Source organism: Bactrocera dorsalis, chromosome 5 (assembly GCF_023373825.1).
Source record: "Bactrocera dorsalis isolate Fly_Bdor chromosome 5, ASM2337382v1, whole genome shotgun sequence".
Taxonomy (NCBI): domain Eukaryota; kingdom Metazoa; phylum Arthropoda; class Insecta; order Diptera; family Tephritidae; genus Bactrocera; species Bactrocera dorsalis.
Genome location: NC_064307.1, coordinates 46344870 through 46368232, shown reverse-complemented (window position 1 = coordinate 46368232; position 23363 = coordinate 46344870). Strand labels below are relative to the sequence as shown.

Genomic DNA, 23363 nt, shown 5'->3' with positions numbered 1-23363 from the left:
GTTTTTTGATTTCTTTTTTTCACAGAAATTTTTATTCTACAATAGAACTGTTTTCACATATCACTTATCGGGGAGTACATAAACAAAATTTTTCGGAATTTTTTGATGACATCTGTCAAAGAAATGGCTGGGCGAATGAGATGCGTTTTTTCACTGACGGACACGATTTCTCATGTTTGGATCATGTGAAACACAAAAACCCAATTTATTCTTAAAAAGTACGTGAATCGTTATCGTCCCTATCAACAGAATCATGAGAAAATGTTGATAAATAAAAAAGTAATTAACGTTTTTTTACATAAATTTTGTCATAACATTGTCAATAAATTATAAAAAATTATGAATCTAGTAGGGACGATAGCCAGGCGTTTTGTGAACATTAAAAAAAAATTAAACAAATCGGTTGAGTAGTTCGACCGGAATCACGTCCGCCCAGTTTAAAAAGTGTGTTTTGAGAAAAACGTGTTTAAAGTTTGAGGTGTGCACTCCGAGCGCTCCGAACGTCGAGCGGTATTATTATTTTTGGGCCTTTTTCGAAACCTTCCAATGGTAAAGTGTGTTTCTACATTAATTCTAAAGATATAAGGGAACAAAAAAATGCCAAAAAAAATTTTTTTGAAAAAAGATTGCTCCTTAACATACTCGTATTCTTCTAGAATAACAAGCAAGGCGAGAACAGCTATACTGATAAAGAAAAGTATGCTTTCATATTAAATTCTTCTCAAATGACTTCACTGTGGTAGTAATTTGAAAGGAGAGCAAAAAACTGGCAGCGACGGTCTACTTATTGAATACAATTAGTAACGTTATGGATAACGCGCTAAGGATCATACACCGATGGGCGATATCGACTATTCGAGAAGTTGATGACGATAAGATATATAAGTATCAAAGAAAGTATCTATATATGTACCTTTCTTTGATGTTATCTGCAAAATGCGATGACTTACTCTAACACCTGCACTAGAATGGTTAATTAACCTACAACTAATCGACATTACTAGATCTCAGGCGACACTTTTCGCCATAATGCAATATCTTCTAGGCAGAAGTCTTTGTAATTAGAAAAGCTGCTGAAATAGCTAGCAACTGAAGAAACATAAAGATCATTATATATATAAGCCGAAGGACTTTTCAAAATATATGGGGTTTTGGACCACAAAGGCATTCCAGGAAACGAAACAGCCCATGAGATTGTCAAAACTGCCATCCACCGGGCTACCGAACCATGAAATGCGTAAGTCGCTAAAAGGAATTTTCAAAATATATGTGGTTCTGGACCACAAAGGTATTCCAGGAAACGCCGATGAGATTGTCAAAACTGCCATCCGCCTGGCTACCGAACCATGAAATGCGTAAGCTGCTAAAAAGAATACATAATGAAATATCCGAAAGGACTAACAGAAGAAAGGTGTCTTATGGACATGCAGGATCGCCAAGATCATATGCAATGTCTCCGACGGAAAACACTCATGCTTTTTACTTACATTTTTCAAAAAGACTGCATATTGGTTGTGTTGGCCTAGCAACAGGGCACAACTTACTTGCATCACATATAAAAAGTGCAGGGGTGCGATTGTAAAATCGAATGTCTCTCACACATTTACATATTTTTCAATATAACAGTTATATGATGAGTTGGCAGGATTATAATTCATTCTTTTTACTGTCCTAGGAGGTGCCGAAAAGATTTGTCTTAAGCGAAATTTGGATAAAGCTTTAGAGGTTTGGAAAATATTAATGTGCATATTAAGGAGCTAAACCTCACTTTCTTTCTTAAACGTTTTCAAGCCATATATGCCCCTTCCTAATGGGGTTAATTTTCGTAAATTAAATTCATGTTTCTTATTGTGGATCTTATTTATGGCACTTTGTAGGCTTTCGATTAATGACGTTTTGTGAGCGTGGTAATGATCCGATTCCGCTTATTTGCAATATCAACCTTTTCATGATACGAAGAAGTATGTGTAACAAATTTCATCAAGATACATGGTGGCGAAAATAAGGGAAATTGGTCCATGAGCCCTCATAAAGAACATTTAGTAATTTTTATTATTATAGTGGACTTAATTATACCTTGCGTGGAAAGACTTTCTCGAGCCTATTTTGGTTTAACGCCAAATGCCTTCTCCTAACTCTGATATTTCCAATGTAGTGATTTCCAATTTTTTACTTGACCGTATATATTGATATATAGTATGTTTTTAGTCGTTGATTTAGCCCTATAATAATTTATCTCAATACAAAATGTCTCAAGTCTCAGTCTCAGTCCCTAGTATAAGGAAGAAAAAACGTTAACTACATTTCACCGAAGTTATAATGTCCTTCACAAATTCCACACAAATATTTATTTTGATCGGTTGGTCGTTTTATGTGGCAGCTAGATAAATGGTCCGATCTCAAAAACTTCTTCGGAGAATATATCGCTGTTTTGGACAATAATTCATGCCGAGATGCATGAAGCTATCTCGACAAATAAAAAGTTTTCCAAAAACTTGATTTTGATCCGGCAGTTTGTATGGCAGCTATATGCTATAGTGGTCCAATATCGACGGTTCTGGAAAATGAGCCATCTAGAGAAGAAAAGAACGTGTGAAAAATAAGCTGAGGGATTAGTTTGCGTATATACAAACAGACGCACGGACATGGCTAAACCAACCAGGCAGATCCGAAGTGATGTTGATTGTATGTTTCTACCTATGAGAGCTGCACCCGCCACGATATCAAAATCGTGCTTGGCGACTTTAACGCCAGGGTGGGCAAAGAAGGTATCTTTGGCACTACGGTCGGTAAATTCAGCCGCCACGAGGAAACATCATCAAATGGGTTGAGTCTGATCGACTTCGCCGGGGCCCGAAATATGGTTATCTGTAGTACTAGATTCCAGCATAAGAAGATTCATCAAGTCACCTGGCTGTCTCCGGATCGAAAAATCACCAACCAGATCCATCATATTATGCTAGACGGAAGGCACGCTCCGAGGTCCTAACATCGACTCGGACCGCTACCTTGTTGCAGCAAAGATACGCACCCACCTTTATGTAGCAAAAAACTCAACTTGCATTCCTGCTCTCTGAGAGCACTCATCAACAACTCGGTATAAGGGAACTGTGGGACGGCATTTCAAACTCCTTACGTACAGCTACAACCGATTACATTGGTTTTCGGAAAATACAAAAAAAAACAGCTGGTATGACGAGGAGTGCCGTGTCGCAGCGGAGAAAAAACAGTCTGCCTACCTCGCAACGTTACGATCGACCAGGTGCGGGATGGGATAGATACTGAGAGTTGAAAAGGGGCGAGACGCATCTGCAGACAGAAACAGAGATGCGTGAGTATGAAGAGCTTGAAAAGCTGGCCGACAGGTGCGGTGGATAATAGAAGGTTTCAAGACCGGAGCAACTCGACTATATCTTGTGCAACCCCCAAAGGTGATTTAGTGACCGATGCCCAGAGCATACTAAAATTAAGGAGGGAACACATCTACAACCTGCTGAATGGCAGTGAAAGTATAACGTCAGGAGAAGGAGAACCCGATTCCCCAATCCACGACGAATCGACGACGATGGAGCAGACGTTCCATTTGCCCGACCAAGAAGAAGTTTGAAAAGCAATTACCCGTCTGAAGAACAACAAAGCGGCGGAGGCCGATGGATTGCTGGCCGAGCTATTCAAACACGTCGGCGAAGAACTGCATCAGCTTCTTTGTAAAATATGGTCGGACGAAAGCATGCCCAACGATTGGAATTTAAGTGTGCTCTGACCAATACACAAAAAGGGGAACCCCACAATCTGCGCCAACATCGCGTAAAAGTTCTATCGAGCGTATTGTGCGAAAGATTAAAACCCACCGTTAACAAACTGATTGGACCTTATCAGTGTGGCTTTAGACCTGGAATATCAACAACCGACCAGATATTCACCATGCGCCAAATTTTGGAAAAGACCCATGAAAGGAAAATCAACACACATCACCTCTTCGTCGATTTCAAAGCTGCTTTCGACAGCAGGAAAAGAAGCTGCCTTTATGCCGCGATGTCTAAATTTGGTATCCCCGCAAAACCGATACGGCTGTATAAACTGACGTTGAACAAGACCAAAAGCTCCGTCAGGATCGGGAAGGACCTCTCCGAGCTGTTCAATACAAATCGAGGATTCAGAGAAGGCGACTCTCTGTCGTGAGACTTCTTCAATCTGCTGCTGGAGAAAATAATTCGAGCTGCAGAATTTAATCGAGTAGTTACAATATTTTATGAGAGTGTATAGCTGCTGGCGTATGCCGATATTGATAATGATATCACCAACCTCAACACCCGCGCCGTTAGTTCTGCTTACTCTCGACTGGACAAGGAAGCAAAAGAAATGGGTCTGGCAGTGAATGAGGGCAAAACGATATATCTCCTGTCATCAAACAAACAGTCATCGCACTCGCGACTTGGCTCTCACGTCACTGTTGACAGTCATAACTTTGAAGTCGTAGATAGTTTTATAAACACCACCAACAATGTCAGCTTGGAAATCCAACGCAGGATAACTCTTGCCAACAGGTGCTATGAGTAGGCAATTGAGAAGTAAAGTCCTCTCTCGACGAACAAAAACCAAACTCTATAAGTCACTCACAATTCCCGTCCTGTTATATGGTGCAGAGGCTTGGCGGATGACAACAACCGATGAGTCGAAGTTGCGAGTTTTCTAGAGAAAAGTTCTGCGAAAGATTTATGTTATGTCGTTATTTAACGATGAGCTGTATGAGTTATATGACGACATTGACATAGTTCAGCGAATTAAAGCGTCATGTTGTCCCGCCGGGATAGTAGAGGAAGAGGAAGACCTCCACTCCGTTGGAAGGGCCAGGTGGAGAAGAACCTGGCCTCCCTTGGAATATCCAATTGACTCCACGTAGCGAAAAGAAGAAACGACTGTCTACGCCAGTAAAGAAGGAAAAGAAGATTGTATGTTTCACTCTATTTGCTGTTTCTAACAAGCTTACTTCTTTTGTATTGTTAGCTACTTAAGCATCTCCAGAGAGAGGAATTATTCTATATTGATTGGTGGAGATGAAGGTTGTACGTTGTCTGTAATGGTTTGCTTGATATCCTTGTTGTCCTTTTTCCTACACCTGTTGATACTGCAGACTCCGCAATCGCGTAGCTTTACTTTTTGGTTTTCAGGCTGTTTTCACTACGCGCTGATTCCTGCTCGGACGTCAGTATACTTAACGCTAAACTTACGTTTGTCGCAACAACGTGACACAGTTTCAGCGATTTGGTGGGTGTCGTATTATATTACTTTGTATGGTAACGGGTGATTTTTTTGAGGTTAGGATTTTCATGCATTAGTATTTGACAGATCACGTGGGATTTCAGACATGGTGTCAAAGAGAAAGATGCTCAGTATGCTTTGACATTTCATCATGAATAGACTTACTAACGAGCAACGCTTGCAAATCATTGAATTTTATTACCAAAATCAGTGTTCGGTTCGAAATGTGTTTTATCGACAAATTTTGTTCAGCGATGAGGCTCATTTCTGGTTGAATGGCTACGTAAATAAGCAAAATTGCCGCATTTGGGGTGAAGAGCAACCAGAAGCCGTTCAAGAACTGCCCATGCATCCCGAAAAATGCACTGTTTGGTGTGGTTTGTACGCTGGTGGAATCATTGGACCGTATTTTTTCAAAGATGCTGTTGGACGCAACGTTACGGTGAATGGCGATCGCTATCGTTCGATGCTAACAAACTTTTTGTTGCCAAAAATGGAAGAACTGAACTTGGTTGACATGTGGTTTCAACAAGATGGCGCTACATGCCACACAGCTCGCGATTCTATGGCCATTTTGAGGGAAAACTTCGGACAACAATTCATCTCAAGAAATGGACCCGTAAGTTGGCCACCAAGATCATGCGATTTAACGCCTTTAGACTATTTTTTGTGGGGCTACGTCAAGTCTAAAGTCTACAGAAATAAGCCAGCAACTATTCCAGCTTTGGAAGACAACATTTCCGAAGAAATTCGGGCTATTCCGGCCGAAATGCTCGAAAAAGTTGCCCAAAATTGGACTTTCCGAATGGACCACCTAAGACGCAGCCGCGGTCAACATTTAAATGAAATTATCTTCAAAAAGTAAATGTCATGAACCAATCTAACGTTTCAAATAAAGAACCGATGAGATTTTGCAAATTTTATGCGTTTTTTTTTAAAAAAAGTTATCAAGCTCTTAAAAAATCACCCTTTATGATGTTAATGCAATATGATACTTTTAAAAAGTGTGGAGTGCTAACTTACATACATTATAATGATTTGTTTTACTTAACACTAATTGAGTCTATGACCTAGAGTATAAGTTATTAAGAACCTAAATAAGATTATAATTTATTACCGATTTCGGCTAATAACGAATGTTTAATTCAATTGCAACATTTTTAAATTAAATTTTGCCAGCTCCCGCAAACATTTCTCCACCTTTCATCCGGTAAAATGCCTGAGCAAGAAATGTTTTGGTTACTTTCGAACTAAGCCTTTCCTTTCATGTTTATATTTAAATCTCTACGTAGCCTCTCATATACATAACTATTTAGCATTGTGTGCCCACACATGTTTGGAAGATTTTTTCACTTTACTTGCTTTAATTGACATAATTGAATTAGACAACTGCTACTAAGAATCTTGTAATGTAAATGTTTTCATACAAGTATGTGTTTATGATCTAGCACCCTGCAGCAAAAAGTATAATAACTCATTTACTGAAAAGATTAGATTGACGTAACTAATTAAGTTGGAGGCATTCGTTGGTTTGTCCACCTTAGAGCTATAATTTGAGTAGAAAGGAGCATTTGAAAAACGTAGCTCTCATGTTCTCTCATCTCAATGAAATTTCCCGAATCGCTAATTTCGCTAATAAAATTATTAGCTTCATACTCACCTTGACCTTAAAATACCTACATAATTGTCAGATCATACAATACCGCGTATAACATATTATATAACATATTATATAGTATATATATATATATAATCGGTTCGGTTAATTCTTATGTTCTGTTGCAACCGGACATAGCATTCCTTACTTTTTTTTTCAAAAATTGCATATAAGGGGGTATAAATATTATTCATTTGACAAACGATATTGAACATGGGGGTTAGGAGGATATTAGTTTTAAAATTGTTACTTTTTCTATTTTCATATGGTTTAACAGATCAGACGAGTCGTGAGAGATACGAGTTTGATGACAACAAGTATGCAAAAAGTCAGCAGAATAATTCTTGTAAATTAAACGCGTGTGAAGTTTTGAATTATTTATCTAAACAATTATTAACGGTAAAAGCATTCATTGATAGTGATTTTGAAAGATGGTTAAAAGTTAGTTCTGCGGATACTTTTATTTCACCTATAAATGTTGCAATGGTAAATCGAGTACGCCAGATTGAAAACAGGTTAAGATCAATAGAACAGCCAGTCTGGCGACTCGTGTCAGCAAGTCAAAATGAGTGGAACCGATGCACTTCAGGAATATGTCGCTGTTCTCCCGAAACGAAAAGTTTTACATGCTGGAACGCAAATTTTGTATCTTTGCCTGTTTCACAAGTAATACCAATGAATATGGAATCAATGTAAGTATAGGTAGGTTTTTATAAAAGACTAAATTTGTGCCAGCGTATATTTGTAAAGTACATACATATGTATGCATATCTATATATACATATGTACTTATGGGTCACGTAAGAACGACAGGATGGGAGAGATTAATTTTTAATGGTTACATATTATGCAGTGGATACTAACAGAGTATAATTCAGAAGCGGCGAGAAGGGGTCGGGCACGGGCCAGTATTTTCCAAGAAATTAACCGAATAGGTTAATAGTGATAGCTGATTAGTTCGAACATTTACTTAAATGTTGTGATTATCGATAAAGCGCATTCTTACAAGTACAAAATCAAAGCAGTAAGGACATTACCACCAACTGACAAAGTAATGTAATAAGATTCGCCATAACAGGCGCCGAGTCCACTTCACTTGCTTAGCGTGTTTTTTAGCGATATGGCACTTTCGTATGTACAAATACTTCTAACCCTAACAGTGACATTGACATGTATGCATACGGCAGTATAAAAACCAAGTTAGAGCGCTAAAGGTGGTACTTTTAGAAGTGACTATGTATAACACTTTTTTGTGCCAGCAAATAAAGCGTTAATGTTATCGTATCCGACACTGCGCGGTAAATTTTTTGTCCTATTTAAAGTTTTAATATCTTTTTAGCGACCTTTCAAGGAATCAGTTTTCAACTTTCCATAAAGACACTTTTCGTGGTTTGACTTTGCTGAAAGAACTGGACCTTTCCAATAACATTCTGAACTTTATTCCAGCGAATCTCTTTCAAGATTTGGATAGTCTCTTGCAATTGTAAGTTCATTGGTATTTATCAAGCTAAATGGTTTTATTAACATTATTTTATGATTTGCATGTACACATATGTATATTAAGGCGTCTTCAAAACAACAATTTGGAGAACTTGGATTCAGTAACATTTTGGAAGCTTCGTAACTTAAATTTAATAGACGTTAGCAAAAATCTGTTATCCGATTTGCCAACAAACTTATTCGGTCATAGCCAGCGTTTAATTGTCATTAACTTAAGCCAAAATAAAATACTACATTTTTCACCGGAATTACTTCGCGATCAATTAGTGCTAGAAGACTTAGACCTCTCTCGGAATGAAATTTTAGAACTCAAATCAGGATGTCTAAAAAATTTAAAAAGTCTAAAAATGATCGATTTTTCATTTAATTTTATTTGTAAGTATATACATATGTACATATATGTTATCATTTAGTTATATACGTCAATAGACAATGGACCCAAATATCAACCAAAAGCGGTCGAACGTTTCTAATTAATATTAAACTCTAGGTGTTTTTATATAATAAACATGCACCGCACTGAGAAAGCAAAAACAAAAATTTCGGGATTAAATTTTGCACAAATAGTGCCTTTAAGATATGCCATCTCAAATCTATTATCTTGTGCCAAAAATGATAAAATCGGATCAATAATTTCTTTAGCCCCCATATACCCAATATCAGGATTTCACATTTCATGTGCCTTTGTACCGTTTATATCTGCCAGTTTGTAAGTATCTTAGTAAAATTAGTTGAATATATAATATTGTGTTTAATTCAGAAAATGGGAAGAATACGTCAATGAATTATCCCAGCACCCACCTATTACAAATAATGATTTTCGTTATTATAGCGAAGGGGACAGAGGTATTATTAATACAATTTTATCCATTTTGTATATTACGACAGATCTTTGCCAGAATTAGATACTCGATTTCACAAAGATAAAACCAACCAGAAGTTCGAAAAACTTTATATAACATATATGGAGGAAAGAGAATATTGTTTAGGAATTTTAGTAATATCTGCTGCCTTATTGGCATAGACACCGCTTACGCGGTTATAGCCGAGTTTACAACAGAGCGCCAATTGAAAAATCCATGTATAGCCAGGTCCTTCTCCACCTGGTCTTTCCAGCGGAGTGGAGATCTTTCTATTTCTCTACTTCGGACGCCTCTACTTTGGACGCTATATCAATGTCAAATACAGCTCATCGCTCCATCGAAAGCGATATTCACCGTTGACAATGCGCAAAGGACCATAAATCTTCCGCAGAATCTTCCTCTCGAAAACTCGTAACATCGACTCATCAGATGCTGTCATCGTCGATGCCTCTACCCCATATAGCAGGACAGGAACAATGAGTGACTTAATTCTCAATTGCCTACTCAGTCCAAAGTAGCACCTGTTAGCAAGAGTTATTCTGTGTTGAATTTCGATTCAGACGTTGTTGTTGGTGTTAACACTGTCACCACGACTGTTTGTTTGTTGACAGGAGACATTTCGTCTTGCCCTCATTCACTACCAGACCAGGCGTAAACCATATAGAAGGTTGTACCTGCTCGATTAAGCTCTGCAGCTCGAATTATTTTCTCCAACAATAAATTGAAGAAGTCTCACGATAGGGAGCCGCCTTATCTAAAACCGCGTTTGATATCGAACTCCTCGGAGAGGTTCTTTCTGAATTCTGTATTGCTCAACGTCAGTTTACACAGACGTATTCGTTTTGCGATATAGTTAGTATTAGTATTAGTTTATGGATATATCAATAATATACCTTACAGTATAAACAATATTTTGAGAAAGAAGTCAGCTATAACATATGCTGTATCTGTATGTTTGAAACATTACATGAAAGACTCCATTAGAACAAAGTTTTGTCCCGATATAACTATTGGTATTTTTTATAATACATATATACTGTAAAGTGGAAGAATCAGCTGAATTTAAAGTTTAGCAAATTTTATATGTTTAGCTACAAAGAACTGTTATTTTACTCATAACAATGACATGTACATATGTATGTATACTGTGCAAAAATATAAAAAACCCGTACTAGACATGTGATTGTAAATTATGTTTTTACAGCAAGCATTTCGGATGACTTCTTTTCCGACCTGAAGAACCTGCGTAGCTTGATTCTCCATAACAATCGAATTTCATCGGTGTCCAAGGAATTATTAAAAAATTTGAAAAGCTTAATTACTTTGGATCTAAGTACTAATCGAATTTCGAAGGTAATTTCATTTAAACAATCTTAATTTTTATCACAGCACTTTTCCCCTAGATTGACGAAAATGCATTCTCCGACCTAAAGAAACTGCGGGAATTGTTGTTAGGACAAAACAATCTTTCTGACATACCCGATGGTTTGTTTAACAATGTGAACTCTTTAATAAGTCTTAATTTGTTTTCGAATAATTTTACTACAATTGAGTCGAATGATTTCCAAGGGTTAATTAATTTAGAAAAACTTATGCTAAACAACAACATACTAAAAAATATGGAAGACGACGCTTTCACGCCATTGGGAAACTTGGAAAAACTGTAAGTAATTTTCGAAGGCGTTAATTATGTAATCTTCCAGAAAAATTACCCTATATACTAATTAATAATTAAAAAGTAATTTACTATACTTATATGGAAGTAATGTGCTCTCGAAGTCGCGTGAACATAGGGTAATACACTCGTTAGGGTGAATTTATTTTTTATACAAGTATAAACTACTCAGTAGCATGAATGATTAAAACTTGTATAAAAGAATTGCGTAGAAATCGAGACAGGATAGGGACGCTTGATCAGGTTGACAGTTTTTTCACTAATTTTGAAAATTCCGAAACCTTCAGTTTCACTAGTTTTTCTCACCACTTTTTGAGGAAAATTTTAATAATTTATGGATCTTAGTAGTAAGTTCAGTAAGTCATTCTAAGATACTTAAGGACCGATTTATATGATATAAAATTCGCGAAAGTTGAAAAGTATCATGTCAGCATATGGAAAACAGCGGAATTAATGACTCGATTTACTTCATTTGACTAGTAGTACTAAGATCATCGAATTTGGTGTCTGGCGGTTCTCGGAGGGTCAAAGAGAACTTATTCCGCCAAGGTATGTCACTTTTCATAAGTAACTTTACTCAATTTAGCATTTATATAACCACTATTCTAGGTATTATACTCTGTGCATATTGCGAAAATATAAAAATAGCACACAACGTATTCGTCGTCTTTTCGCATGCAATCCTTACTTCCATTGTTTTAAAAAGAAATCTTATTTTTTTCTTTGCAGGCGAATTGACTCGAATAAATTGCAATATTTACAAAACGGGGCATTTAGCAGTTTAAAAAAGTTAGTCGCAGTCAAACTGGATAAGAATCCTTGGCATTGTGATTGCAAAGTTTTGTATTTAGCACGTTGGATACGAGAGTTCTCTGGCAAATTGTGGGATGGTCAAGTGGCGGTATGTCGTGGACCTGGCAGTCTTGGTGGACACGAAGTAGGTTTACTTCGATACGATGACCTTTGCGAAGGGCAATGGGCCAGTATGTTATCATTATCTCCAAGACTTCCCTTAAGAAAGCATCGCATTATGACTCATATGAATTATACAACATATTTTGATTTATACTTGAAACATATATATACGACTACAATTAGGAGTGATTAGAATTTAGTAGATCTGTTCATTGTGGCATTAAAGTCAGGGTGATTCCGTTTAACACTCATTATTCGTGCGTTGGTTCTATTAATAGTATAAACCACTCTTTCAGATATAAATATTGCAATGCTAATATTCATATAGCGGTATATAGTATTATATAAACAAACGAAAAACGATTGTATAGATTGTGAGTAAAATTATATAAAATTTTCCTTTGAATGTTCTTTCTCTCTTGAGAAAATCTGTTACCTTCATAATACAAAATCGATGCCGACGGATGCACCGTATGTGTGTGAAAAAATAAAAATATTTAAGTACTCGAAACTACAAAGCAAATGTGTGTTTAAACAATTATGACGTATTGTTTTTATTTAAAAGTGAAAAATCAAGACTTTTCGATTTTTTATTAACTATTGTTTGAAAATTTCATTATTTCCAATGGGTACTAACACCATCTTAAGGTACGTCTCCATGAAAATCATTAAAACTTTTAAAATACTAAGACAATATTTTGTAATTGATATAAAACTAAAAATTAAAACTCTCCATATTCTAAACAGACATGTAGTACAAATTGTAGGACGATACGAAACCATATACAATGTGTCAAGCCTGTTCTAAATGTTTCTTTCAAGCCAATGAAATTCTGAACAAAAACTCGAGCAAAAAACTGTTAATAATTTGTGGTGTTGTTACATGTACAGGTATGGATGGTAATATTTTCAAATAATGCCACTGTTAAAAATATAGATTGGGCATTTGTAAAGAGAATTTCATATTGCAATATCATTTTCAGCTGCTCGGCCACCCAGGGGATCTAAGTATTTATATACTAAATTGTGACTTGGTTAATATTGATTAATTTAGCTATTGCAAGGATAACATCTGATTAGTCCGGCGAAAACCCGCCTCGGTCGTGCGTTTTGACGGCGTTAGACTATTTCCTGTGGAGCTACGTAAAGTCTATGCTAACAAGCCAGCGACGATTGATGAATTTCATACGAATATCGAAGTAAAATTTCACCAGTAGCCGATTTATGCTTGAAAACCCTTCGAAAATTGGGTTCAGCGTCTGGACTTCTGCAAACGTGCCCGTGGTGGTCATGCAAAAGTAGTCGAGTCCCATACATAATGGCATCGAATGTACTTTCAAAGGCTCTTATTGAAAACCCTACACATATCTTATATATAGCTTATACACTGAGAGACCATAAAGGTTGTTAGAAAAACTGAAATCATTATACGTAGAATATGGGTTTGGGTAGTATCGACCCGATTTTATTTATTTTTTACAATACCACATACTATTAACATGACACATACGAAAAAACAAATCATAAAGAGTCAGCAGGATGTTCAAAAATCCTATTATTAGTCAAGTTTTCCATCAAATTTTATTCGGTAACTTGGGATTGAATAGTTTTTGTGGGATTTGAACAATTTTTGGTCATAAGACAGCATACATAAAAGGCATTATTCGTGCTAAGTTTTATCCCGTTACTAGTTTTCAACAGTACCGTTATATGGAGAGGAAGCGGTGTTATCTTCCGATTTCTTCCATTTTCATTTCTTTATTGTATTAGGAGATATGTATATGTATTAAACTTTTTAGAGGGCGGGCCACACCCCCTTTTTTTTGCCTACAGGTGTCTCTACTGCGATGCCCTATACCAAATTAGAGATTTATATCTTCATATAAAGCTTAGTTATGGTACGGTTAATAGCGTTTTGTGGGCGTGGCAGTGGTCCGATTACGCCCAACTACGAACTCGTATTTTTTTTACTAAAAATAAATAAATACCATTATTTAAAGTTTTTCAGTTAGAAATAATAATAATGTTTCTTTTCCCCATTACCATTTTACTTTACCTTTTAGTTTGAAAATACTTACAGCCGGTTTCACGAAATTTTCTAATTGAAAATTAAGTTTCATTTAATTTTAATTTTGATTTTTATTTAACTTTGCACTTAAGTTTGCAGCGTTTCACCATTATTCATAATTGGCAACCCAAAAATGACAAAGCAGGGATGTTAGTAAGAATAACAGCTGATTTATGTAAACAAATAAATTGTACTGAAACTTTGCAATTTTATAAAATTGTCTCTGAATTTCTCTTTGACTTTCTAATTCCAATGGGATGGTTACAAAGCGTTCTCTTAACAATGAAATGTTGTGGCACACTCTTCTTATTGCGCGACAGGAAGAACTTTTTGAAACGCCACATAAGTAGGTCACCGCCAGTTCTTTGCATACAGCCAGTTGCAAAGAAACGCAATGTTATTAAAAGCATTAATCCGGGAGACATAGCACCATTTCTGCAATATTTTCCAAAGAATAACATAACTTTTAATTGGAAATACTTTCTTGTATACTTACTTCTTAGTTTTGTGCTGGATTTTGTCCCTAATTAGTTCGAGTATCATCCAAGCAGACTGTTTAGTTAGACGAAATCTGTCCCGAAAATCAACGTCATCATAATATATAAAAAAATTTTTTCTTTCCCTCATTATACGAGAGCGACGATTTATAAATATATTTATTAAAACCTCGCACTCCATATCACTTTCGTCGTCAGATTCCATTTTTTACAATATAAGTATTTATCTTCTGCTACTTGCAATGACAGTATTTAATTAATATTTAAATGGCAAAGGGTGACCATTTAAATACAAATTAAGTCAAATGGTGAAACTGAAATAAATTAATTTTCACTTAAATCAGTTTCGTGAAACCGGCTGTTAGTTTTTTTTGTTACTTTAATCTTTAAATTAATGATATTTTATCGAAGTGTGTTGGCAATGCGGGCGGGAACAGTCAGCTGATAATCAATTTATTTCAAAATGTCTGACGTGGAGAAAAGGTTAGTTTGAATTCTTCAATTTGTAAGCGGGATATTAAATTACTATATATGTATATATATTTATTTTGTTTATTTGATGATATTAATACAAAAAAGTTATAACAAATGTTCATATTTGTATTAATTTTAATTTAAACAAAAAAAATTGTAATTTTGGTTTGTTTACATTTCCATCTCTCAAAATGAACTTTATCGTTATTGCCAACTACTTTTTTTGGTAAAACCATAGCTATTGTGAATGAAAAAAGCGATGAATTGGCAATGCCTCTAGTTCAATATAAAAGCTATGATAGCTTCTGACAAGCCAATATAATTATTAGGGTGCTTCAAAATATTTTTTTAAATTCTTTTTTCAACTCGTACCCCCTCAAATGTAAGTGATTGATAAACAAAAAATCCTCCTTCAAGCCAGGCGCTGTAGCTTAACTCTAAGGGGTCGCTATTTTTTTTTAGATTCCCATACATTTTACATAGGAATTTTCGTTTTTTCATTCAAACTAAAATTTCACCAACTAAACATCACATATTCATAAAGTTGGCTTTTCAAACTTTAAAGATTCCCGCGACAAAATTATTATTCTCAGAAACTTTTTTTTATTTTTATTGAAAAAATTCCAAATTTCAAATCACTATGTTTAATCGCCTAATTCAGATTACACGGGTCAACACAAAATTTGACCATAACTTTAAAGCAGTAAATGTTTTATGTCGTAATTAGACGAAAAAAATATATGCCATGAAAAAGTTTACTTTTTTATTTAGAAAACCCCTTTAACGATATTTTTAAAATATGTGGTTTTAATTTTTAATTTAAAATGAAATCACTTAAAAAACATTTTTATTATTTTTATTAAGTTTTACTATCAAAATAACTTACAAAAAAGTAAAAAATAATTTAAAAGTGCACACTTTTACTTTTTCTTTTATGTTCATTGGTACTATCTCTTAATAAACCCCAAATATAGTATTATAGCTATATGTACTTTTATAAAAGCGAACTTTATACGAAAAAAAAGTATTTTTTATCGTTTTTGTTCATAATTAATTAGAAAATCATCAAATAAACTTTAGGACAAAGAACGAAAACTTTTTTGTAGAGTCGTGTAATCAAACTTTGTCGCAGAAATTTTTAAAGTTTGAAAAGTGAACTTTCTGAATAAGTGATGGTTATTTTTGAGAAACGAAAATTAGTTGGTGAAATATTAGTTTGAATGAAAAAACGAGAATTCCTATGTTAAATGAATGGAAACATAAAAAAAAGCAACACCTTAGAGTTAAGCTACAGCGCCTGGCTTGAAGGAGGATTTTTTGTTTGTCAATCACTAACATTTGAGGGGGTAAGAGTTGAAAAAAAACTTAAACATTTTTTTTGAAGCATCCTAATAATTATGTTGATCAAATCTTCCATACAAAGTAAGCTAATAGCTTAATTTGCTAGTCAAATAAAACACGCATAATGACGTTTAGCATTACAACCTTCTATAAATCTTTTAGTATAGCTTACTAAAATATTTACATTAAATAAATATTTAACATTCAATAGTCCACTATCACTTATCTGTCCTTTAGTGGCTGATTGATGACAAAGCTCAATTATGAACTGCAATGGCTTACGAGTATATGCAGCAAAAAATTTGAATTTACTGTACTAATAAGTAGAAGGACAGGCCAACTTCAGTTACTATAGTGATTAGCAGGTGAACGGCCTCCAAATACGTAGATTAGCTGCAAATATTTATATAATATGAATAGTCCCCGACCAAAGTAGCAGAGATGCTCGAGGAAGGCTGTGATGGAGTAATTTGCCCATAAGCACACTTGGCACTTGGTATCAGATAATCTCACAAGCATGGTCGAAAGCACAACAATAAGCATCTTTAGAAGAAGAAGACTCTAGAAAGGCACTGCACGAGCAAAATCGTCTCTCTTCTCGTCTCTGCCTCCTATGGAAACAGTGAAATCTAGTCGGAATTTCTTGAGAAATAAGCTCGTAAGTTTCAACGCTCAATAAATAATAGTATGAGCGAGTAAGACGGATCAAACTCCTCTTGCTAAAGTTTCTGTAGAACCAACAACAAAGAAGAGTAAAACACCCCTTGGAGTGGATACGCCAAACGAGGAAAATAAAGTATATGGAAACAAGATTAACGTAAGTTCCTCTCGAGTTAAAAGAAGAAAAACACCAAGAGATGGAAATTGCGTTACATTAAATGCAAAGAGAATAAAACTGAACTTAAATGACCTGCGAATTGCAAAACCAGTGACATGTGTGTAGTGATACACTCAAAGCGGTAAAAAACACTTTACACCAATTGGACGAGAAAGTGTCAGGAAGTGGAATATCAGCAAATGGCGTGATTCTGCTTGAGCTAATGAGGGCGCAAAAAAGAAGTACCAATGCATACAAAGAAAAATTATGCAAAGTACTTCGCAAAAAGGCGGAAATAAATGTGCTAACTCATGGAATATTACCAAAAAAAGAGTCCTAGTTATTTGCTCGCATTTCAAGAAACTCAAAACTCGGTGCCTTTTTGGCGACTGCCCTAATGGGTGAATTTTATGGGCTTCAACTGGGCTGGTTGATTTCGTTTACTAAGAACTATTAATTCCTGTGTTAATGAATTCATTATCTGAAAGGGTCATGGGATTTCGATCTAAAATTGGCTTGTCATTATTTCGTTGATATCTGCTGCAGTATTTTTAACCAGATAATTTAGTTTCTATACTCATACATTCCTGTTGAAATTTACACACGCGCGTCAGCAATAGCTTAGACGAATTATAAGTGTTTTAGGTAGTGGTTATAAAGGGTGCTGCTGGTATATTTTAGTTCAGGCCTAGAATAAACGACCTAATGGCTTCTTAGTTTGGGCTTGAGTGAGTCGGTTTAAGGTCTCAACAAAGTTGGAATGTTTATCCACCAGGAGGTGCGGCACAAGCAAACTTCTGTCTTGGAACAAGGGCCTTGCTATAAACACGAGATCAATGAAACTTTCTCCCCAGCTGGGGTTATGCCACTGTAATTCCAATGAAAGGCAAACTCACACAGGAATACCCACAATCTGAATCAAGAAGAAGAAAAGAGCAAATGTAATATGCCCCCGTCATGATATTAAGATTGTGCTATCCAATTTCAACGCCAAGGTGTGCAAAAAAGATATCTTTGGAATTTCAACATCTTGGGAACAGATACCCAAAGGTTACCGTACTCGACTATCAATCCTTCTTAACCAAAGGAACTCCCATCGCGAGGACGTATACGAACAGTGGGACCCCTTTTCTTGTTTTCTTCATACCACAGGCGGTAGATTACTGCTACCCTCGCAGAAATACTAGGCACTGTGATGAATGTTACGCCGTCACTGTAGAGAAAAATGTAGCATACAAAGTTAAAATGCAGCCGTTTGTATATGGTAGCGGCAGAAGAGGAGGGGAAAAAGACGTATTTTCAACAGAAAGAAGATATGCCCTATACACGCCCTGTGTGTATGAAGCTTGAGTCGAGGGCTAGGCTAGATACACTCGAAATTTGAAGGAAACACTTCTCGAAACTTCTAAACGGTGAATGCAGTGCTGCGTCGGATGAAGAAGAACCCGCGTCGCTACTCAGGCGGCTGAAAAACAACAAAGCCCCAGAAGTCGGTGGTTTACCGACTGAGCTGTTTAAAGCCGACGGCGAGGAGCTGAAAAAGTTCATATTCCAGTTGCTAAGCACGATTTGGTCGAGTATGAGTGTGCTCAACTCTATCCGCAAATAGGGAGATGGCGCAGACTGAGCTAATTATCACGTGATCAGCCTTCTTATCATTGCATATAAGGTTCTATCGACAGATTGGAACTTATCAGTATGACTTTAAACTTAGCAAATCCACCATAGACTAGATTTTCACAATAGGTCAAATCCTGGAAAAGTCCCTTGGCAAACAGATCGACACCCATCACCTATTTGTCGGGTTCGAATCCGCTTTCGGCAGCACTTAAAATGATAAGCGTGTTTTCATCAGTAGTTTAAAAAATTTATTATAATGTATGTTCTAATTATGAATGAAAAAAAAAATGAAACAGTTGATTTATAATAGGTGCCATTTTTTGTTCTTTTATAAGTTAAAAAATTGAACATTTTACAGACTGTAGTGGAACCAGAGAACGTATATCATAGAGAAGTGGAAGTGCGGTCATTACACAAAATTTCACTTTGCGAAGGGGTTCTGTTTTGGATGAGTGTGTTTCACCACGGTTTACATGAGGGGCACGAAAATAACAGAATTGAGAATTTAGCATAACGATGAATTCATTAAAATCTTTCGAAATATATAATGAAATCATGGTTTTATTATTACCTAAACATTTAATTAATTAAGGTTCGCTAAGTTATATATTTATTTGAAAGAACCATACGCATAATGTTTGTGAATTCGTCTACAAACAACTTTCTATGTAAATGTGTACATTTATTGCTTCATTTGGGATCTCAGTTGCCACGAACAACCAATGATTGAAGCTCGAAAGCCGGAGTGCGGGACTTTAATCCGTTAAACCTAACCTGCTCCCACCTCATTTCTCTCCCACGGGACCACTGGACAAAGTATTACTTAATGGGAGAGAAGAAGAAATTTAAGTCTCCTCTATTGCACGGACTGACTGACGCCTAATCTGTTCCAATTGTCTCAGTTTTGTCATAATTTGATTTGCCGCTTCGTTGACAGCTTTCCACTTTACAGAGGACTCGCACATAAGTGCTGTCAAATTTTCCACCGTGATACAACCTCCAAGGATGGCTTTCAGCTTTTCTCTTATACTTGAAAACCGAGGGTAATAAAAGAACACGTGTTCAGAGTCTTCTATACACTCTGTACACGTCGGACAGTATGGACTAAAGTCATGACTATATTTGAAAATGTAGCTGCTGAAGCAACCATACCCACTGAGTATTTGGGTAAGATGGAAATCCAGGACCACATGTTGTCTACCTATCCACGAATGTATGTCCGAAATCAGTCGGTAGGTCCACCGTCTTTTGCATGAAGTTTGCCACCGTTGCTGCCACATTCCAATCCTCTTATTTCTCTCTTCTCTTTTTGCTGTGGTAGGAGTCTCTGGATAATGTTCTTACTTAGCGTCCTTGGGCATAACCGGTTTCTAGCGTGAACACCCTGTAATCCTTTCTACTCTTTGTAGTTTCTTCCTTGCAAGGCGGAGGTAATAGATTGCAAAAACACATTGAAACATTTCCAGCTGTTCACCAACACTGTTACATTTCGTGCAATTTTCGATTGAATGGGAGAAAGCGTAAGTAACAAAGAGAAAAACTATCTACTTTTAAGCTTAACGAAATATTAATATGTTAAAAGAGAAAAGGCGTAACACAATTTTTCAAGAAGATGAATTAATAACAGAAGCTGGGGAATGCGCAATAATTTGGTTAATTTTGGCGTTTCAACAAGTAAGTTTTTATTAAGTAAATATTTTAATTACGAATAATTATTTTAAATAATTACGCATACTAGTATAATAATAAAGTTAGACAAAAGAAGCTGAATATAATTATCAAATTACCTTTTTACAGTTGCATTTGCTTGGTGGTGATACGTCAAATCACACCGTTGCCTTTGAAACTGCATGATCAAAGAGAAACTTTGCAATATCACCTATGACATCGAGATGGAACAGTAAATAGCGTTGGAAACAACTGTGCTTGTCACAAATAGATTACAACTAACGAATTTTACTAAGATAATAGGGGTATTCAGACCGAAGCCTGTTAATTTGGTAATTTGTTAGTTGATACTTCGTTACAAGGCTTAACTATGAACATACGTTTTGTTCTACCGCTGTAGTATGGTAAATTTTATTCCGAAACAGCTGATTCAATTTTATTAAAGAGTAAAAATGCCTCAACAAAGTCCAAATCAAAAATTGTCAGTCATTTAATTAAAAACTGTGTGGAGCAGATCAAATTGATTACTGGTAAGTACTTTAAATTGATGTACAAAGAATCAGGAGAACAGCTGATGTGATATTACCGAGTAACGAAACAATTACCAAGCTTGCCAGATGGATAGCTCGTTACTCGGTAGAACGATAGTCTGTTAATTTTACAAAAACAAAATACATGTAAAAAACTACCGAATAACGACTAACGAATTGGCTGGGATTTAGAATAGCATCCCCGGATTTCGGGTATAAAATGGGTATCACTGGAAAGATGACGTTCTTCAGATCACGAATATATATATATATAAATATATATAGTTGCCGCTGACTTACAGTTTTAAAGATATTTGCATTTAAAGTTAAAAAATTGACAACTTTTACATTGATAATTTGTATAAGTGAAAAAGTTACTGAAATTTACAAATTATCAATGTAAAAGTTGTCAATTTTGCACAAGAGCACCCATTGCAGAATCTAGTGATATATGAACGGCTGAGTCGGTCAATTTATCGTGAATGACTATCATGCATGGCTATTGTGAATTAGCGCACCTTCTGCATATATTTTTAACACAAAAAAACTCTCACAAATCTTTATAATTTAAATAAAAATTATAAAATCTATTTAAAGCTTACCTCCCTCAACAATTTAACGACGTAATATGTCTTTATGTAAAATGCCAGCTAAAACAGGGTTGCAATTATATACATGGGTTTTGGTCTGACATATTTTACAGCTATTGCAAATAATTTTCTGCGTGTGTTTGTTGTTGTGCCGGTTCACCAAAAGGAAATATATGCAATCCTTGCACTGTGCAAGGGTTTTGCAAGAGCAAGAGAATACCCTTATAGTCTTTATCAACAACGTTATGTTTACGTGTAGGAAACAAGAAAATTAAAAAAAAAGGATTACAGAAACTTACAAAGGGCTCACAGTACTAGCAACGGTCGAAAGTTATAGAAAGCAATTTCATATTGTTATTGTTTTGAAGTTATATGTATTTGTATATTTAGGTTAAAATGGCTAGACAGTTATCTACTAATAACTTTAAAAGCCTCAATTAACAATTGATTATTCCTCACACTCTATGTATACATGGTATATGGTATTAATTCATTTACCAATTAATTTACGTAATTAAAGTCCTAAAATTGGAAAAAAATAAAACAAAATAATATGAAAAATACTGAATGCTATTTAAAAGAATTGAATTTGATAAAAGTAACAAATGGGTAGCAAATATATTAAAATATTTGGGTAACAGATATGCTTGTTACTGTTAACATGTTTATATGTTAGAGGTAACAAACTGCTAACCAAAATAGTAACGCTAACAGAAATATTGTTAACAAATACTTTTTGTTATGCATAACACATAGGTAAGATATGCGCTAACAAAAGTATCTGTTACTCTTATCTGTAAAAAGATTTCATAGCAAACGTATCTCATTCTGTTAGAAAATAACAGCATACAATATTTGCAGGATATCATTGAACATCATATGATGAAGTGTTACTTTTTTCCCACTCTCTGAACAAAAGTAAGAAATAGTTTAACGTTTCCAAAAGTGAACAATAACAAGTCGCTCATTTGTTTGCTAACAGATACCAGTCTTACAGGGCTCCACACTCTGTTACAATATTATAACGTGGCATTTCGACAGGCAACAGTTTGTGGTATACTAAATGTATTGCTGTACGCATTGCCTACTCGTAAGTTGACTCCGTATTGTTTATGGAATACAATAAATGACATAAAAATTCGTATGGTACTTATTCCACGCAATGACTGTCACTTCAGCAGTGTGACAGCTCAGTTTTCATTTCAATCAAAATTTCAAAGAGGCAACATATTCATATATATGGAATAATAAGTATCATTTTCAAAATAATTTAAAGTATTTTTCCAAAAAAAATCAATGTTCAGTTTAATATTATTACTTTGCAGAAAATTTATAAGAGATGCAATGGCGAATGAGTGAAGTTTTAAATTTAATAGGAGTATTCTCTTGCTCTTGCAAGATTGCAGATTGCAAAAATACTACACCGAAATATACAAGGGCACGAGAGCACCCATTGCAGAATCTAGTGATATATGAGCGACTGATTCAGTCAATTTATTGTAAATGGCTATTGTGCATGGCTATTGTGAATTGGCGCACCTTCTGCATACATTTTCAACAAAAAAAACTGTAACAAAACTTTATAATTTATATAGAAATTATAAAATATAATTAAAATTTACCTTTCTCAACAATTTAACGACTTAATATGTCTTTATGTAAAATGGCAACTACAACAGGGTTGCAATTTTATTTTTGCGTGACATTGCACGCTAATATACACGGGTTTTGGTCTGACATATTTCACAGCCCTTGCAAATATTTTTCTGCGTTTGTTTGTTGTTGTGCCGTTGTAAATCTGCAATGCTTGCACCGTGCACCGGGTTTTGCAAGAGCAAGAGAATACCCCTAATAAGCTTATATCAAATCGAATGCTTACATAATTA

The 23363-nt window shown here is 35.4% G+C and overlaps 2 protein-coding genes and 1 long non-coding RNA gene across 3 annotated transcripts in view; 2 read left to right on the top strand and 1 right to left on the bottom strand.

Annotated features, from left to right (window-relative positions):
* The window catches only part of LOC105233992 (UDP-glucose 4-epimerase), a 199652-nt gene that overhangs the window by 56187 nt on the left and 120102 nt on the right, over nt 1–23363 (top strand). The gene's annotated exons all lie outside the window — the stretch shown is intronic.
* Nucleotides 7106–12177, top strand: LOC105232883 (leucine-rich repeat-containing protein 15). Its single transcript, XM_011214772.4, has 6 exons — nt 7106–7611; nt 8259–8402; nt 8484–8794; nt 10487–10635; nt 10686–10945; nt 11687–12177. Exons 1-6 carry the CDS (start codon nt 7133–7135, stop codon nt 12063–12065), a joined length of 1722 nt encoding a protein of 573 aa, XP_011213074.3. The 5' UTR covers nt 7106–7132; the 3' UTR covers nt 12066–12177.
* On the bottom strand, nt 12529–14674 carry LOC125778869 (uncharacterized). The gene is made up of 2 exons (XR_007423010.1): nt 14437–14674; nt 12529–14375 (listed from the first exon to the last, which is right to left on the bottom strand). It is a non-coding gene; the product is annotated as an uncharacterized LOC125778869 (long non-coding RNA).

Coding starts and splice junctions, on each gene's coding strand:
- LOC105232883 (XM_011214772.4), top strand. CDS start 7,133: ATGGGGGTTAGGAGGATATTAGTTTTAAAATTGTTACTTTTTCTATTT. Junction 8,403..8,483: donor TTGGATAGTCTCTTGCAATT/GTAAGTTCATTG, acceptor ATGTATATTAAG/GCGTCTTCAAAACAACAATT. Junction 8,795..10,486: donor TTTTTCATTTAATTTTATTT/GTAAGTATATAC, acceptor ATGTTTTTACAG/CAAGCATTTCGGATGACTTC.